Source organism: Leopardus geoffroyi, chromosome A3, assembly GCF_018350155.1.
Source record: "Leopardus geoffroyi isolate Oge1 chromosome A3, O.geoffroyi_Oge1_pat1.0, whole genome shotgun sequence".
Classification (NCBI taxonomy): Eukaryota; Metazoa; Chordata; class Mammalia; order Carnivora; family Felidae; genus Leopardus; species Leopardus geoffroyi.
This window is the reverse complement of record NC_059336.1, coordinates 139,648,963-139,667,846: the sequence shown is the minus strand read 5'-3', so window position 1 is coordinate 139,667,846 and position 18,884 is coordinate 139,648,963. Positions and strand designations below refer to the sequence as shown.

Sequence of the window (18,884 nt, the reverse complement as noted above, 5' to 3'; positions counted from 1 at the left end):
TGCTCCCTCCTGGGACACAGTCCCTCCCGCTGCGACACACTTCCTCCTTCTTCCTGAGACACACTTCCTCCTTCCTGGGACACACACTCCCTCCTTCCTCCTTTCTGACACACTCCCTCCTTCCAGGGACACACTTCCTCCTTCCTCCTTCCTGAGACACACTTCCTTTTTCCTCATTCCTGGGACACACTTCCTCCTTCCGGGGTCACACTTCCTCCTTCCTCTTTCCTGAGACACACTTCCTTTTTCCTCCTTCCTGGGACACACTTCCTCCTTCCTCCCTCCGGGGACACACTCCCTCCTTCCTCCTTTCTGAGACACACTTCCTCCTTCCAGGGACACACTTCCTCCTTCCTCCTTCCTGAGACACACTTCCTCCTTCCTGGGACACGCTTGCTCCCTCCTGGGACACAGTCCCTCCCGCTGGGACACACTTCCTCCTTCTTCCTGAGACACACTTCCTCCTTCCTGGGACACACTCCCTCCTTCCTGGGACATGCTTGCTCCCTCCTGGGACACAGTCCCTCCCGCTGCGACACACTTCCTCCTTCTTCCTGAGACACACTTCCTCCTTCCTAGGACACACTTCCTCCCTCCAGGGACACACTTCCTCCTTCCTGAGACACACTTCCTCCTTCTTCCTGAGACACACTTCCTCCTTCCTGAGACACACTTCCTTTTTCCTCATTCCTGGGACACACTTCCTCCCTCCGGGGTCACACTTCCTCCTTCCTGGGACACGCTTCCTCCTTCCTCCCTCCGGGGACACACTCCCTCCCGCTGGGACACACTCCCTCCTTCCTCCTTTCTGACACACTCCCTCCTTCCAGGGACACACTTCCTCCTTCCTCCTTCCTGAGACACACTTCCTTTTTCCTCATTCCTGGGACACACTTCCTCCTTCCGGGGTCACACTTCCTCCTTCCTCTTTCCTGAGACACACTTCCTTTTTCCTCCTTCCTGGGACACACTTCCTCCTTCCTCCCTCCGGGGACACACTTGCTCCCTCCTGGGACACAGTCCCTCCCGCTGGGACACACTTCCTCCTTCTTCCTGAGACACACTTCCTCCTTCCTGGGACACACTTCCTCCTTCCTGGGACACGCTTGCTCCCTCCTGGGACACAGTCCCTCCCGCTGCGACACACTTCCTCCTTCTTCCTGAGACATACTTCCTCCTTCCTGGGACACACTTCCTCCCTCCAGGGACACACTTCCTCCTTCCTGAGACACACTTCCTTTTTCCTCATTCCGGGAACACACTTCCTCCCTCCGGGGTCACACTTTCTCCTTCCTGGGACACACTTCCTCCCTCTAGGGACACACTTCCTCCCTCTGGGGACACACTCCCTCCTGCTGGGACACACTGCCTCCTGATTCCTCACACCTCCCAAGGACCTACAGGAGCCAGGTCTACCTGACCCCCACTCCTGCCTCCTGATGCCTACCCCCACCTCTGTCCCTTCTGTAGCGGTGTGGCCGCTTCCTCCTTCCCACCAGACATCTCCCCGCTGTGCCGGGCCAGCCTCAGGCCCTCCCTGGGGGTCACACGGGGCAGTGGTCTAAATACTCACAAATCCGCACCAGCCCATCTCTCTCCCTGAAGCTTACTCGTGCTTTTCACGCGTGGACACAGAACCTTCCGTGCGCCTCATCCCAGCCTCCACCCCGCTCTGTGACATCTCAGCGAACGGCGCTCGCCCGCCGGGCTCTGCGTGGGTCCACGGCCGGCAGGCCCATCACGCCTGCGCTGGGACACTGGCAGACACTGCCCTCGCTCCCTCCCCCACACCTCACCGTCCTTACTGCCTCGGAACTGCTCGGACCTTTCCGGTGGCTTCCCACACCCGTGCAATAAAAGCCAGACTACAGCCCGGCTGACTACAGCCCGGCTGACGAGGCCCCGGCCCCGCCTGGCCTCTGGCATTCGGCCCGTCCCAACCTCAGGCCTCACGCCCGCCACTCGCGCCAGGCCCCGCGGCCCCGCTCCTCAGAATGTGCGTGACCAGGGCGGGTCCTCCCCGACCAACTGCCCCGAGCCCCAGCCTCCCGGTCGGATCACAACTGGAGCCTGCTGTTCGCTCTGTTACTCGTCCGCGTCCGCTGCCTGCACGTGAGCCGCAGCCCCTCGGGCCCCCGACACCCCTGCGCCCGCCCTCAGCCGTGTACAGAGCAGCTGCCCGGGACGCTCACCTCCCCGCCGACACGGGCACGCAGCGGGCGAGCCATGGTGCGTGGGACACATTTACCCGCTCTCGACCCACGTGGCCCGACAGCATTTCCCAGGCAGACCCCCCGCGCAGTGGGTCTCGCACGGAGCCAAACTTACTAACTTTTGGAACCGAATGTTTTTATGCCAAGTGCTAGACGAGAGGGTCCGATAATTGTACAGAATGTTATGACTCTAATGTTTCGTTATTATGAATCACTTCAATTTGTTTTCCTCTGTAAACGACAATCACGAAAACTAACACGAAAACATTTACCTACCTTTTGAAAAAATAAAGGAAATTCACCAAAACGCTAATAGTGCTTATTTCTTAGAGGTGGGATCGTGGGGAGATTATTTTTAAATCTCATATATAACCAATTCACATTTAAGTAACATTACTTCAGGTATAAAAAACTGGAATTAAAAAAACACAGGCATAAAATTCACCAATCTAATTTTACATCCATTTCACACACCATGTATGATGGGAAAATAATATTTTTCCCTAAAAAAACCCTCCAAAATCAGGCTTCCAGTTATTCCTTTATGGTTCACATTTATTTTTTTTTTTCATTTTTTTTTAAAGGCTGCCCTTTTAAAATAATTGTTTACTTATTTTGAGAGAGAGACTCAGAAAGCACAAGTTGGGGAGAGGCAGAGCAGGGGGAGGGCAGAGAGAATCCCAAGCAGACTCCACACTGTCAGCGCAGAGCCCGACTCGGGGCTCGATCACACAACTCTGGAGTCAACCTGAGCTGAAATCAAGAGTCAGACACCTCACCGACTGAGCCACCCGGGAGCCCCCGTGGTTCCTATTTAAGAAGTGGCTTTAGGCTTAAGGCGTGGGGGGTGGTGGGTGCACAAACCAACCCAACCCCATTGCTTCCTGTGGGCACTCACAAGCCCGTGGAAAAGGCAGGAAGGCAAAAACACAGACCCAAGCGAAGGTGGTGGCCGCTCGGGATGGGAGGGGAAGCTTGACGGGACGTACAGAAGACGCAACTTTGGGTCCAACCTAACACTGTGGGTTTGCCCTGGAGCCACAGGGCACAGGGCAGCGACAGCGACACGTCGGGGATCTGAACCTTCAGGAAGATGGGGCAGCATGTGGACGGAACAGGTGAACGAGACAGGCAAGGGGCAGATGCAGAGGTGGGCTCAGCGTGGCTCAGGGTCCGGGGCGGGACCGGTCAGTGATGACAGACACGCATCCCGGGAGGACACGCGGCCCCTTCCAGAACCGGCGTGAGGACAGTGAAGGGGCACCAGCCGCGTCCACTCCTGCCAGATGGGGACTGCAAATTACATGCTCCCAGACCCGAATGGGTTTGGATGACAACTCCACCAACCACCAAACCCCTCATCAAGAAAAGCCACACAGGGCACGTGACCACAGCGGCCTGAGGTCTCAGGGTGGCCATCAGAGCGTGTGAGGCTGGGCAGGCAGCTCTTCTCTCAGGATCCCGGCAATGCCCCTGCAAACTGGGGGTGCCCTGCCTTCCCGTAACCCTGAACACCCTCACGTCAGTCTGCAAGTGCGCTGGGCCAGCTGCCCTCCTGGTATGGGAGTCCACGCGGGAGAACGTCTGCCAAGCTCAGGACACACGCGCCGAGGGGACTCACCGCTCACGCTGAGCACCATGCTGACGGAGGCTTGCCCGATAGTGTTCCTGGCCACACACTCGTAGCGGCCTGCGTCCGCGGTCCCGACGTCGTGGATAGTCAAGAACCCCTCGGGGCTGATATGAAACTTCCCACTTTCCGTCACCTGAACCCCATCCTGGAACAAAGCAGAACAGAAATGATACTAAGAATAAGATCAAGAAGCAGGCGTTGTCTTACTGGGGTGGGGACACCGCCTGTCAGGACCTCATGAGTGGACGTGTCACACGGACTGGGGTCACATCTACCCAAAACTAGAAAGAGAACATTTAATCCAATTCAGTGAGAGTTTTCTTAAACTCCTGCAAGAGATCCAGAGAAGACACAGATAAGTTCCTTGGAGTCTCCAGGATTGGGGATCGGGGGCTCAGGAAAGGACACCCCTATGCGGTGTGCACGACAGTAGGGAAGGTACAGAGCTTGGGCAAGGGCCAGCGGGATGGCCCCGTGCGGTCATGGCAGGTGAAGTCTGGCAGACCGTGGGGGGAACTCAAGCCTCCCTCCGAGGGACCCCTGCCCATGGCCACCCCATCCTCCGGGGACACGTCCCATTGAACTCTTGTTTATAATGGCTAAACGTGGAAATGCACTTTTGCATTGGGCTTCAGAAAAACAACACGGAAGAATGAAATAACACCAAAAACCCCCTGTATGGATTATGGGGCCACGGATCTAGCCAGAAGGTTTTCTTGGCTTTTGTCATGGGGGAGGTCACGAAGAGGATGATGCTGTGTTGTGCATTTGCCTCGTTTTGGCTTTGTCAGTAAGGGGCCCGCAGCATCTGCTGACTCCGAGAGGAAGCGCGCGGCCGGCAGCCACCCCCCTCTCCCCCGCCCGTGGCAGGTGCTACCTTGTTCCAGGTGATGACGGGCTCAGGCTCCCCCTGGGCACTGCAGGGGAGCTGCACGTTGGTGCCCACCTCCACCGTCCTGTCACTCGGAATGCTGGCAAACACCGGGGTGACTGCAAAGCAAGGGGCAGCCAGCTGACCACGGTGGAAATCCCAAGACGCTCATGATTTACACCAAAAGGCTTCAAAAGAGCACAGCCCCTTGCCCGCAGCCAGGCCAGACCCAGGGCACTCTTGCCAGTCTCAGCCTGTCACTCTGCCTCCTAGCCTTGTCTGCAGAGAGCCGAAGGGCCGGAGGAAAGGGGAGATGGTCTGCCCGCGGCCCACGCTGGACCTGAGGAGCACGTCTGAAGAGCAGACCGCAGCCCTAACCAGCTCCTGTCTACGTGGGGCGGGGGGACCGGGACGTCACGGGCCCCGGAGAGAGCCTGATTGTTAGGACGGGAAACGCACACTTAGGAGAAGAGCTTTCCTCACCAGGAAAGTGAGGATCCTGGCCCACGCCCACGTGGGAAGTCCTGGCCCTTTAGGGACCACCCACAGGATCTCACGCAACAGGCCATCCCACATGCTGCCCGTCGGGAATGGGAAGGTCAGCCCCAGCCGAGAGCAGTCCAGCCCGCCTGGGTAACAGGAAGACAGCCCAGGCCCCAAACCATCAGGGAAGGACCCCCCAGGGGCTGGGGACCCTGCAGCACCAGCCACACTCCGGCTTGGGCGCCTCTCACGGAGAGAATGGTCAGACCACGCACCCACAAAGGACAAAAGGAAGACGTGTGTGAAGGCTCATGGGACAATGGGGCGAGAGACAGAATCCCTGGGACATTCTCAGGATTCGTCCACGGGTCAGGAGCTATCAGACCCCTGGCCACAGTGACCATCCCGGAAAGGATATGAGAGCCGTTCTGTGAAGCGGGAAGAATCAGCCCCAGAGCACGGACAAGCCGGCCTCGTCGGGTTCCCCACGAGGAGCTCCACAAGCGGGACGCACACCTTGTACCTCGAGCAGGTACGAGGGACGGGTGTTCAGAGGAAGAGGACACGCTCTGTCGCGAGCAGTGACGGGAACCTTGGCCGCAGAAGGCCCGCGTCTCCGGACGGCGCATCCGCACAGAGCGGCGGGTCCACCAGGAGGGAGCCGCGCGTACCTCTGGGCTGCACGGTCAGGTGGGCCACAGCCCTCTGGGAGCCGATGATGTTGACAGCCTGGCACTCGTACTGGCCCTGGTCGTGGAGCGCCACACCCGAGATCCTGAGCGTTCCCGAGGAGAGGACGAGGTGTCGCCGGTCCACGGACAGCTGGCTCCCTGAAAGGCACGGGGGCGCCAGTCAGTGGGACACGCAGTGAGTGGTGGGTTAGAGGCAGGACTGGGGTACGTCAGTCAGCAGAACGTTCTCGGAGCAAACGAGAAGCAGGGCCCCTGGGTCAGCACCTCCTGAGTGACGGTCCAGCCTACGGGGCGTGCGGTAGGTCAGGGACAAGAGACCCGTCCCTGCCTCTGAGAAACTGCCCAGAAGCAGGGAGGAGCGGATGGCAGGGACACAGGCTAAACACACAGGAGCCAGGACGCAGGGGGTGTGTGTGACGTCGGCCCGAGGACGGGCCACGGGGCAGGGGGCAGGGCGGGAGTTACTCAGAAGCGAAGGACACCCCAGGTGAGGGGGCACATGCCCTGGCGAAGCCCCTCCTGCCCAGAATAGAGGTGCAGGTGTTAGCTCCTGCCGCACCTGCCCGGGTGCTCCTCTGGTTTAAGGGCCCCTTAGGGGAGCTGCCCTCCGGTTCAAGGCAGGTTCTCAAGGTCACTCCCAGGGCGGAGCCCGGGGGCCACCTCCCCTCCCCCCACCTTCCCAGCCGGGCTGCCAGCGCCCCGGGAGAAGTCTGTGTCTTTGCGTCATCTGCCCTGCGGTTCACCAGCTGCAGCAGGAGAGGTGGCCCCGGGGAATCAGCGTGATCGACAGGTGGAGATCAACAGTGTGACCTCACCGCAGGTGGAGACACAGCATGACGGCCCCAGGAAATGAGCTTCCAACAGACATACGCTACAATCAGTTTCCAGAAACTTCTATCCTACATGCTGCTAAATCCCATCGAGATGCTAATTCAGTGCAGATCAAAAGCAAGACACAGACTACATGGGAGGAGCAAGAAAGCAGAAGGCCACCCCAGCGCCCTCGTGGACGGTCTCCTCCCCGTGTCCTGCTCGGCAGCAGTGGGCGAAGGCGAGGCTGGGACACACACACACACGCTGATGGTCCCCACGGCCGGGACGCCTTGGCTCGGCCACCACTCGGGCCTGGGCAGGGGCTCCGGGGCTGCCTGGAAAGGGCAGACAGACTTCCCGAGGCGGCTCTTACCTCCTTTGGTCCACGCTATGACCGGCTGTGGGTAGCCCTTGGCCTCACACTGGAAATCGACCGTCTGGCCCTCGATAACAGCTCTGTCCGCAGGGGTCACAGTGAACTGGGGAAGAGCTTCCGGAAGGAAAAACATGGGAAAGATCATTTCAGAGGTGGATCTGGGTAAAACCTCTGGAAGGAGCATCAGGGTCCTCCCTCCGGGCAGGCGCCACGGCCCCGAGCGGCCAGCTGTGCCACAGGGGGGCGCCAGAGAGGGAACAGCATGACAGCAGAAGGGCATCGGAGGCTGGGAGACCTCTGCTGACTCAGCCCCACCGCACACGCAGTGTGCGGACGGTGGTGAGGCTAACGAGGGGTCCTGCTCCTCTCGCTGTGCAACGTCCGCTTGTCCTTGTGTGGCTAAGCGTCACCTGGCCCAGCTGTACGTGGGGACAGGAGCTGGTTTGCTGCCGGGGGTGTGAATCACACAGCCCTAAGCCCAGAACAGATCCATGCGTGCAACAGTAACGACCAGACGACAGCACCACACGGTTACGTGCCCAAAGAGGCAGCAGGACAGAGTCACAGCAGACGGCAAGGGAGGGGGCTTCCACGGAGGAGGGAGGCTGGGGAAGACAGACACATCGGGAGAGGGCTGATCTCTCGGGATTTTGCGCTCTCCTGGTTCAGAGCTTCTCCTCAAATGCCTCACTGTGTAATCTATTAACAAGGCAACAAACTCACTAAGAGTCAGTCGGACGTTAGAAAACACACAGCTGAGCTCTTAAAACTACAGGTCCTGTCTGCAGCTGGAGCCAAAGCTACTCCTGGGAAGTTCCGAGCTGAATGCAAGGCTTACTGATGGGTTCAACACGCCCGTGCACACCGCCCACACTTGTGTGTTTGCCTTACACACGCCAGGTGCCCTACGTGCCACAGATAACACGGCCAGAGATAAAGCCCCGGGAGAAATCAACCATCCTAAAGTCTCCATTCGGAAACCAAACGAATCCCCAAGTCACAGAAGTCGGAGGTGGGAAGTGCACTGGGGGCGGGGAGAGGGTCTGCACGCGAGCGACGAGGGGCGCCCCGACCCACCCTGGACGATGATCAGAGCCGCAGCGTGGATGCTGTCCAGGCTGTTGGATGCGAAGCACGTGTACTCCCCACTGTCATCCTGCTGGACGTTCTGAATGTACAGGCCGCCAGAGGGGGTGATGCTCACGCGAGGGTCCTCGGGCAGGGGCGTGCGGTCCCCTTTGGTCCAGGTGATCCGCGGCACAGGGTGGCCTGTGGCGCTACACTCCAGGGTGACACTCTCGCCGACCAGCACCTCCGTGTTCTGTGGCTGGATTACAAAAGCGGGTCGAGCTGTCACAAGGAAACACAAGTTCTGGATTAGTTTCCTCTGGCCAAGCAACAGGGCTCTGCGCGGGCTTCTCTCTCTCCAGGCCACTCGTTCCATCTACTGGCCTTAAAATAAAGCAAACGGTTTAATCAACACTCTCTCGTCTTCTTTCTCTTTTAAAGAACGTGCAGCCGGCAGGGATGTGCTGCCTCGGATGAGGGCCGTCAGTGCCCAACAGATGGCCGGGCGGCTCCCTCTTTCAGCGTGGACAGAGCAGCCCCAGGCAGGATCCTTACTTCTGTTCGTTCTAAGTACACTGGGTCAGTCTGGTCAAACCTTGCCAGAGCCTCTTACTAGCACGAAACACTGTTTTTAAACTGTATTTAGAACAAATAAAAATAACCCATTTCCTATGCAAAAAGAAAGCACAAGCTAGCTGAGCTAGTATGTTCCAGCTCTGAATCCAGAAGAAAGTCTGTGCCGCCCCGAGCGACCTGCTTTGTGAGGGCGTCCACGCAGCACGGAGCTCACACACCAGCGGCATAAACCGCCATGGCCCGCCTGCGGTGACATGGCCACACACATCAGGACTGAGAAGTCATACACCCCGTTACCCAGAGATCACTCTCCTAGGAGTTTACGAGCATGTAAAACAACGTTTGTACCCCAAAAGGGTGCTTTTTAAATTCCTGTGATGTATATTCAGGCCGACACCCTTCTCCCCAATTCTGAAATCCAAAAACGCTCTAAACACAAAACATCTTTCATAATTTATTTGCAAAACTTAATCTGACGAGAAGCGTCTAGAGTCTTAACTTACTCCTCGTCACGTGACTGCACGCAGCTCGCTGTGGGACGCGGATACGCCGGCTACAGGGCGGTGCCTGGGACCCCGCGAGCCAGTTAAACAGATTATGTACCAGGTGGCCCTGCTGAAATTCCCCCAATTTCTGATTTCCAAATGATATCAGACCCAAGAGGTTTTGGATAAAGGGATGTGGACTGAGAATAGCAAAATATTTGAGGAAAAACCTCAGAAACTCCAAGGAACCAGTTAAATAGATCACATTGCCACAGATCATGAATTCCACGCAGCTGTGAAAAGGAAAGAGTAAGAGAACCAGTCACGTTCTGAGATGAAAAACAAGCAAGGCGGGGGCGAAGAAGGCAGCCCTAGCCATAATCTGGGAGAGTGGGGTTGGAGGCATGAATTTAGGGGATGAAGAAAGAAACACAGAAGAACATTTCTGCGCCTTTCGTGTTCGGTTAATGTTTAAACTGTACTAAACACATATCCAAAGAACAGATAATAGAAGGTGCAGAAATGATCCTAATATTAGCATTTCTGGAGGATGGCAAGCTAGAGACCACAAAGCCATCTGCAGGGGCAAGAACCCCAAAGTCAAAGCCCACCCGGAGGGCACGTGCAACTGTGGCTTGAGAAGTGGCTGTTCAGAGCCTGTGGAGACACAGAGGCAAAGCCGAGGACAGCTCTGGGTGCAACTGCGCACCCAATGTGGACAGAGAGTTGGCATCAGTCGAATGTGGAAATAAATGTCCTTCAAGTTTTATTAACCAAAAGCTGGTCCTCATGAGGGGCTGCCGCCTGACTCCAGCTCCAAGTGAGAAAGAAAGGGCGAGATTCAGAAGTGCTAACTACGCTATGACCACACAACACACGAAGCACAAAATGTTTCATACACCGAAAAATCAGAACACAGCCTACTTTGGAGACAACAGTAGGCAGTGATTATCGACTCTGGTAACTTAAATTATCCTAGGGAATCACTGACATCAAGGAACCACGCCGTGGCTTCCAAAGTGGAAGCAGGAAACAGAAGATGGGCAATTATTCCAAAACTAGGCACAGAATACCAAAAAGACTGGATAAATAGTCCCAGGATGCAAAACTTATAAATCTAAATACGTTGCTCATGACAATAAACACAAATGGACTCATTTTAAGAAAACATCAGTCTGAATTTCTTCTTAAAAAACAGAGCAAAGGTCGAGGATTACCTAGGACCATGTGCTCCAACATCTCCGGGTGAAGGAATTTCGCTGCAGACTAGCGCACCTGCGCTTTGCCCACTTCCAGCCAGCAACCTGCCCACTTCCTGTCCCGCACCCTGCCCACTTCCTGCCCACTTCTGGTCCCGCGCCCTGCCCACACCCTGCCCTGGCCCTGCCCATGCCCAGCCCGTGCCCTGCCCACTTTCTGCTCTCATCCTGCCCCCATCCTACCCATGCCCTGCCCATGCCCGCCCTCACCCTACCCATGCCCTGCCCACTTCCTGCTCTCATCCTGCCCACTTCCTGCTCATGCCCGCCCTCACCCTACCCACTTCCTGCTCTCATCATACCCACTTCCTGCCCATGCCCTGCCCACTTCCTGCCCGTGCCCTGCCCACTTCCTGCCTGTGCCCTGCCCACTTCCTGCTCTCATCCTACCCACTTCCTGCCCATGCCCGCCCTCACCCTACCCACTTCCTGCTCTCATCATACCCACTTCCTGCCCATTTCCTGTTCTCATCCTGCCCACTTCCTTCCCATGCCCTGCCCACGTCCTACCCGTGCCCTGCCCAGCTGGGTGCAGGGAGGGAGCCTGTGCGCCACGAGCAAGGGCAGCTCTGGAAGGAACCCTCATGTGGCGTCCTCTCCACGTACCTGGAGACCCAAAGTACCTGAGGGTGACTTCTTGTGTTTTCACCTGCCCGGCGGCATTTTTCGCCATGCACTGGTAAATCCCCTGGTCTGTCTCCTGTGTGTTTTGGATCATCAGGGTTCCGTCGTCCAGCAAGTTGAGGCGGGAATCTGTGTTCATGCTCAGCTCGTTGCTGCAAAGACACAAACCCGGCACGCTCAGACTCGGAAAGCTCCAGGAGGCCCGGTCCACACCGGAAGACACCTGAGCACGTGGGGAGGCAGAGACGCCATGCCTGGCCTTTCCAGGACACTTTCCCACCACCGACACAGTGTCCCACATCATTACCATGTCTGGGACAGGGGCCGGCCTAGTGCATCACTAATTCCTGGTTACTTTTACTATTCAGTTTCAGTCTATAAAGATTTTAAAGTTTGGGCAACTGGGTGGCGTGGTCGTACAGGGGTCCCACTCTGTCCCGATTTTGGTTCAGGTCATGATCTCAGTCTGTGGGACTGAGCCTCTAGTCAGGCTCTGTGCTGACAGCATGGAGCCTGCCTGGGATTCTCTCTCCTTCTCTCTGCTCCTCCCCAACACTCCCTCCCTGTCTCTCTCTCTCTCTCTCTCTCTCAAATAAAAATAAATAAAATAAAACAAAAAATATTTTTAAGTTTCAAAGCAGTCCTCTTTCCAAAGGGAAACAATGAAAATAGTGGGAAAAATTCAAAAGAAACATTTTCCTTGGTTTCTGGCAAACTGACTCAAGAAAAGGGGACAGAAACATTTGCTATCATTAAAGCAAATGATTACACACACTGACCGACAAAACCATCATTGTTGTGAGCATTTCCCTATGGACACCACTCAGAAACCTGCAGGCTCTCGGCTGAAGACCCGGCCAGGTGAGAGAGCCCCCTTCCCCTCCCGGCTCACACACCTCTCTACCTGCACCAACCCACCGAAAGTGACATCCGTCCTCATCCACGGGGTTTTCTGGATGGAAGCAACAGTCCCCCCAGGTTCCAAACGTAAGAGACTTACTGATCTGGCCCAGCTCCCTTCCATAAACATGATGAGCCAGCAAGTCGGGAAAGCAGGCCCACTGGTGAGGTGGACTAACAGGGGAGGCAGGTCAGCAGGGGAGGCGGACCCACAGGGGAGGCTGGCAGGTGGAGGCAGAGCCCAGCCCCAGACGCCAGGCCTGGGGTTAATGGAGAAGGCTCAGCCGAATTCATGCCTTTCTACTTTTCCAATACACACATACTCCTCCTGTATTAACTCAGGATTTTAAATCTTGACAACTCCAGAGCCATCCAAGAGAACACCCTCTTTGAGGACCAGGCTGGCACCGCTCACATCCTGCACGGCGCTGGGCCCGGGTCATAAGGAGAAACCCAGGTGTAGACGAGGCTCCCAAACCTCACAGGCAGGAAAGTGCTGCCCCTCTTGCATCTGACGGCTCTCCGATGCCAAGCTCCCCAGCTTCCTGCGCATCTTCTCTGCGAACACGGCCCAGCACTGGGAGGGATGACGGCTGGGCGGGCGTCTGGGCTCGGTCACCAGAGGGTCCTCTGCGCCCTGTTACGACCGAACGGCCAGCGAGCTCAGAGTGTAAACGCCCACAGCCAAGATCCGCAGAAAAGCCTGTCCGTGTCCTCGTGAGAATGAACACAGAAGCAATGGCAGGGAGTCTCACACTAACAATCCATTTTCAAGGAGTCGGTTCAGAACGCACGCTGGAAAGCGTTCCACGTTAACACGAGGCCCCAGGAGCCACGTCCTCCGACACCTGTGTCCCCACACACCCCAAAATGCTTGTGGACAGAAGGGAGGACGCTCGTTTCCTGAGGCCGATCAGACGTGCAAGGAACTAACTACAGAAGTGCCCACTTGATGGGCGTCCCTGAAGATGCTGTCCCAGCAGGAAGGAGCCCTCCTCACCCAGGAGGACGGTTCCAGCTTCGAAGCCCCAGTGACCACCCTCCCCCCAGATCCGGCGGAGAACCAAGCCTCCCTCACGCCCCTCACCCCAGGCAGGGGGAGTAACGGACGGCCCCTTACAGCAGAAACGATGCAGAAACGTTCTCCTTTAGACCCTTCCCTCCACCAGAGAGGCCGAGAGTGTCGAGGGGCCCACAGGGTGGCGGCGTGGGCACACGCCCAGTGGTGCAGACGGGGCATCTGGGCGGACTGTCAGAATCACTTACTTGTTTCGCAGCCAGATGATCTCGGGTTTGGGGTTGCCTTCTGCTCTGCATGTGAAAAACACAGTGTTCCCCGAGGTGACATCCGCGTCCTGGGGCTCTGATGTGATCCGGGGCCTTTCTGTGCCAAGAAGGAAACGCAGATCTTCTTGGTTTTAAACACTCCCGTTAGAGTCAGCAAGAACCCAAACCAGATCTCAGGTTTAAGAGAAAATCCCAAGTGTTCAAACATCCATCCCAACCACAATGTTCCCACGAAGATGACAGACGGGCATCTCCTGGGAGACAGGCTGAGTTTTACCCAGCGTTTCTGACCCTCAGATAAACCCGGCGAGGCCCCTGTGCACACAGCAAACTCCAGGAACAGCTGCTTTGGGTGAATAAAGCAATAGAAAACAGGGGCGCCTGGGTGGCGCGGTCGGTTAAGCGTCCGACTTCAGCCAGGTCACGATCTCGCGGTCCGTGAGTTCGAGCCCCGCGTCGGGCTCTGGGCTGATGGCTCAGAGCCTGGAGCCTGTTTCCGATTCTGTGTCTCCCTCTCTCTCTGCCCCTACCCCGTTCATGCTCTGTCTCTCTCTGTCCCAAAAATAAAATAAACGTTGAAAAAAAAAAATTTATATAAAAAAAAAAGCAATAGAAAACAAAGCCTTTTAGCTAACGCACTCCTGAGAGCAGAAAGCTCTACTGTGCAAGGCAGGACAGTAGCGCGTCCTTGTCCTCTGTCCTCCCACGTGCACGTCCCATTCCTATGGCCCTGGGACCAACGAGCTGCCTCCTCCAATCTGCTAAGGGGGGGCTGCCCCATGTCCTCCTCCTCCACGAATACGGTGGCAGGAGGCAGACAAAACCCGTGGCCCTCGAGCCGGGGTCCTGTTGGTTAAGTCAGAGGCGGCTGGGGAGCAGGACCACCCAGGGCAGCTCTGGCACATCAACCGTGTGGTGCATGGTGGTCACACACACACACACACACACACACACACGCATGTAGATGTCAGGGGTCAGCCGGGCACTCTCAGCTGCGGCCTCTGGCCTCTGTCCCAGGAAAGAGCCTCGTCTGTGAGGCACACACAGCCCAGCAGTGCTGCCTGCGTGCGGCATGGCTCCTGCCGGAGGACAGTCGCACAGGACGCACACACGTGAACAGGGCCTGTGACGCCGCACACTATTGAGGCCGGGCAGGCACACAGACGGGTGCACACGTGTAAGGACAGTTAACAAAGGAGTGCAGACACTGGCTGGTTACTCACAAAAGCTGCTGATTTCTAGTTTCGTTACATGTATTTTCAACACTAAAAAAACGATGATGCTTTAGAGAAATGGGCTTCAGCACCCCAAAACAGTGCTGCAATTAAAAGGCTCAACCGCACCAGGCCTTGGGCACTGCAGGACTCGGCCCCGCCGTCGGAGTTTGGCCCTTCTGGCGGTCTGTGTCTCGGGGCCGGGGCCGGAGGCCCAGCCCAGTGCGCAGAGGCAGCCGGCAGCTGCAGCCTGTGTGCACGGGGGCGGGAGGGACGGGGAGGCAGGGACAGTGTGACCCAGTCTGCTCATTTTGCAGGGGAGCCTGAAAACAAAAGCCAAGAAACCCCACAGGCACTGAGAGATGCTGTGTGCAGACCAGGGCTTTGCCAAGGAGCGTCCCTGTCAGTCCCACAGGATCTGATGCAGGGACGCCGTCCCTGCAGGTGGGCCGGGCCGTGCGTACCACACCCCCTGGGCGCCAGCACGGGGCTCTGGGTCCCCCTCGGCCCCAGGCCGCACTCACCACAGTCCAGCTCTTCAGGGGTGATCGTGGCCACCGAGCGCCCCTGGATACGTCGCGGGTATTCACAGGTGGCGGCCGCCTGTGCGTTGCCGGACTTGGCGTAGGTTTTCAGCAAATCCGCCAGCCACAGGATTTCACAGTCGCAGTGCAGCGCGTTGGAGTCCAGTCTCCTGGGACAGGGAAGACGGTGAGACGTGGGGACGAGCCCACCCCGGACGACCTGGACGCGTGAGCCTGTGCGGGGCCTGCCGGACACAGGCCGGCGAGGAGCGTCCAGGCCGCTGGCCAGGTCCCCACTCTGGGGACCCAGCCTGCCTGCCCGGCCCTAAGCTTGCTCTTCTGGCGACCTCCCTGCTCCCTCAACACCAAGTGCCCCTCCACCTTCGCCAGAACGCCGTCTGACTTTGGCTCGTTTCTTTGTCCAGAAGCAATCCTAACTAGCGAGGGAGGCTGTCTTATTGCACCTTATTTCGCTCTGGACCTGGGCTCATTAGCGTGATCTTCCCCTTTTCCTGATGTCTAGCTCCTTACGCTCGGTGACGGCCAACCGCAGAGCGGCGGCCCTCCTGACCGCGGAGGAAAACACAGAAGGGCGTCAAGCAGCGTTCTCGACCAGCACTAACATCCCTTCCTTCTATTAAAATACACCACCTGGTCCAAGAAGTGTGTGTTTAGAGGCGTCAGAAACCGGGGGACCAGTTTACTTAATGCCCAGCTCTGCGAACACTCAAGGGCTGGGGACAGGACACAGAGTCCTACACGGACGTGGTTCCACCACCAAAATATGCAACACGGAATTAAAAATTAATCTGAAGAATGTGAAACTGATTTTAAAACATGTCTTGTTTGCCTCTGAAGGGGTCAACCTGCTGGCACATCCCCGGAGTCCCGGGGGCTCTCGGCTGTGCCCACCAGGAGGGTTGACTGTGCCCTCCGGGTGTCCCTGTGCTTTTCTGCATGTGACATACCCCGCAGCCCCTGCCCCAGGACCCAGCTCAGGACCCGGCTCAGGACCCGGCCAATGGCAGGGAATCGGCTTCTGTAAAGACACACTTACAGTCTCTTCATGGATTCCAAGTGACTGAATGTTCCTGGAACCAAATGTGTGATTCGGTTGTTATGTAAAAATCTGTTGAAAGAGAGAAAACCGCAAACCAACTTTTAAAAACGCTTCTTACACGTGTAGAAAAGAGTACAAGCAGTCAAGTGAGTGAGTTGTAGACAATACCTCAGCGACTGCATTTATGGGATACAAATGAACCTGAGAACAATATTTACTTCAGAAAATAATTCGATTTTTTTTTCTATTTTATCACCATCTCCAAATAAAGAGAAAATTGTAAGTCCCGCTTCTGAACTGTTAGACAAGGAACAGAGATTTGCTCAGGTGTCTGGACAGGCAGTGGCCCTGTTTCCATCACAGAACCTGAGGGCACGCCGGCCCCCGGGGACCAGCGGGAAGACGGGAGGGCAAGACGAAATCAACTTACAGCCTTTCCAGCTTCGGCAAATGTTGGAATGACTCTGGGTCCAAAGTTTCTATCTGATTAAAGTGCAGGTATCTAGACAAGTTTTTAAACAAAGGAAAAAGAGAAAGGAAACATTTTAAACAATTTTACTTTTGCTGATCTAGATTTTCTGCTCAAAAAAATGGTTCCTAAGTCATTTCAAATTCGTATGTCAATAGGTAACTCTCTAGATTTCCTACACTGTGCAGAAAACACGTGAAGTAATCACATAGTAAGATTAAATACAATTAAAAACTGGGCACAGACTGTAAGACGGACAGCAGGGACTCTGACCAAGTCCCCTTCAGGCCTGGGGCCTGGCTGCTTAGCCCGGGGACCTGCTTGCAAAGCACAGGGACCTTCGCAGGAAAAAAGCCAAAATACTCTCAATTGCAGCACACGTGTAAGTAGGTACACGCCATCATTCAAACCTTCTAGTCTATATGTGAATTTAGGGGAGGACACGCGTATACGTTAACGTGGGGGGTGAGCATACTGTCGGCTCTGGAAAGAACTACAGGAAAAATAACACAGCACCAGGCTTAGTAAGATAATGTGCTAATTACACAGAATATCCAGCATTTATATTTCATTTACTATGTCCCCTTAACTTTCCATAATTTACACATTTTTTACCACAACTAATTTCTCCTCATTTTCCTCAATTACTGCTTTTCTCACTTTGGAAATTGGTGTTTTTCCCCTTAAGAAAAACACCAGAAGTGGTCTTAGGACGGGGTGCTCCTGCCGCAAGCCCCCCACCCACACGAGGAGGAGGGGGGTCCCCGCCTTCACACAGGCTGACTCTGGAAGGGGACGCTGGGCCCAGCAGCTACAGGCTTCACCCCAAACCCAAACGCCAGAAAGCACTCTGGAAACGCACCCAGATCACTCGGAGACCTCCACTAACTTTGAAATTACCGTAACTTGGGTCACCAGAGTTCAGTTGTCCTCCCTCGCCCTCTGTTCCTGTCCTTGGCTCCCTGGGAGGGTGCACGGGGTCCCCCACCCCCCGCCAAGTCTCAGGTCATTGCCAGATCCACCTCCCGCGCCTCCGTGACACCCGCGGACAGGTCCCTGCCCATCGCCCCGCACACCAGGGTGGGAAGCCCACGAGCAGGGAACAGAGGGGACACGGGGAGAAAATCCACAGTCAGCGGCCATCACAGGAGGTTCCCGAAGGGGACCCCCATCGGCAGGCAGGGGGAGTCCTGGGGGAGGCGCCCAGGGAGGAGGTGGAGGAGGCAGGAGAGACTCCCCGGGGCTCCGGGCAGCCTGGGGGCCACCCCCCCTCCCATGGCCCCAAGACGGCCGTGAGCCCCAACTCCATCTACGCTCTCTGCGTCTGGCCACACACGTTCACCACACACGATGCGGGCCTCCCAGAAACCCGCCGGGCAGAAGCTCAGCAGACTCCGGCGGCCCCGGGCTCGTCCCAGGGGTGTGGAGGGGCTCCTGGCATGGGGACGGGACCCCAGACCGCAGCCCGGGCACACCCACCAGAACAGCCCCGTCTCCTCGCACAGAGTCCTCCCCGTGGCGGGGGGCCTGGTCCTACGTGTCTCTGGGTCTGTCACACTCTCGCCGACCTTCAGGGCATGAAGTCCCGGTGGCAGGGACCCTAACTCCCTAACCCGGGGTGTCGAAGGCATCCGGACCCAGGGTCCGCCGTCTCCAGCCGGTTGGTTAGAGACCCTGCTCGGGGCTCCTGGTCCAGTAAGCCTCACTTTCCCCAGACTTTGCCCCTTTCTTCCTGGAAAGTAGCTGGCCTCCCCGCCTCCCCCGCGTCAGGGTGAGCTCCACCTGCTTCAACTTTCCAGCACGTTTAAATCAGACGCGATTTTCTAGGTGTCGGCTACGATGACCTCACTGCCCCGTCCCGGGGGGAAGTGTGTCCCTTCGTAAACTCTCCTCCACCTGGACGTTTTCCAGACACTTCCGTGTGTTTCTGCAAAGCTCTGAACTTTTTGTCCCTTTCTCTCTGAAGCGAAGATTACGCAAACACTTCCGTACGACCCCTTCCCTCCCTGACATCACAAGCCACGCGCAGTGAGCTGAGGAATGCAGGTCCCTCCCGAATCAAAAGGGCCTCGACACACGAGCACCGTGTGTGCCCTGAGGCACTGTTTTCGGGGTGCCCGCGCCCCAGTCCTGCCGGGGGTCCCCGTGCAGGCTCTGCGCCCGGCCGGCCGAGGAAACACGCACACGCGCGGGCGGCCGTGGGCAGACCCCCTGTTACAGCAACCGGCCCCGTCCGGCCGTGCGACTCAACTGCGGGCAGTTCTGGAATCCTCCAAGTTGTTCCAGCTCCACAGCTGAAAAGTCAAACAAACAAACCAGAAAGAGACTCCCCTCCCG

At 56.8% G+C, this 18,884-nt stretch overlaps 1 protein-coding gene across 5 annotated transcripts in view; it reads right to left on the bottom strand.

Annotated features, from left to right (window-relative positions):
* The window catches only part of PXDN (peroxidasin), a 76,861-nt gene that overhangs the window by 17,176 nt on the left and 40,801 nt on the right, over window positions 1-18,884 (bottom strand). For all 5 annotated transcript variants that reach the window (XM_045447892.1, XM_045447894.1, XM_045447891.1 and 2 more), the window contains 10 exons: window positions 16,509-16,580; window positions 16,076-16,147; window positions 15,019-15,188; window positions 13,260-13,377; window positions 11,076-11,245; window positions 8,159-8,431; window positions 7,079-7,195; window positions 5,872-6,030; window positions 4,724-4,836; window positions 3,835-3,991 (listed from right to left, as the gene is read on the bottom strand). In XM_045447892.1, the coding sequence (XP_045303848.1) occupies window positions 3,835-3,991; window positions 4,724-4,836; window positions 5,872-6,030; window positions 7,079-7,195; window positions 8,159-8,431; window positions 11,076-11,245; window positions 13,260-13,377; window positions 15,019-15,188; window positions 16,076-16,147; window positions 16,509-16,580 (1,421 nt within the window). The remainder of the gene's footprint in view (window positions 1-3,834; window positions 3,992-4,723; window positions 4,837-5,871; window positions 6,031-7,078; window positions 7,196-8,158; window positions 8,432-11,075; window positions 11,246-13,259; window positions 13,378-15,018; window positions 15,189-16,075; window positions 16,148-16,508; window positions 16,581-18,884) is intronic.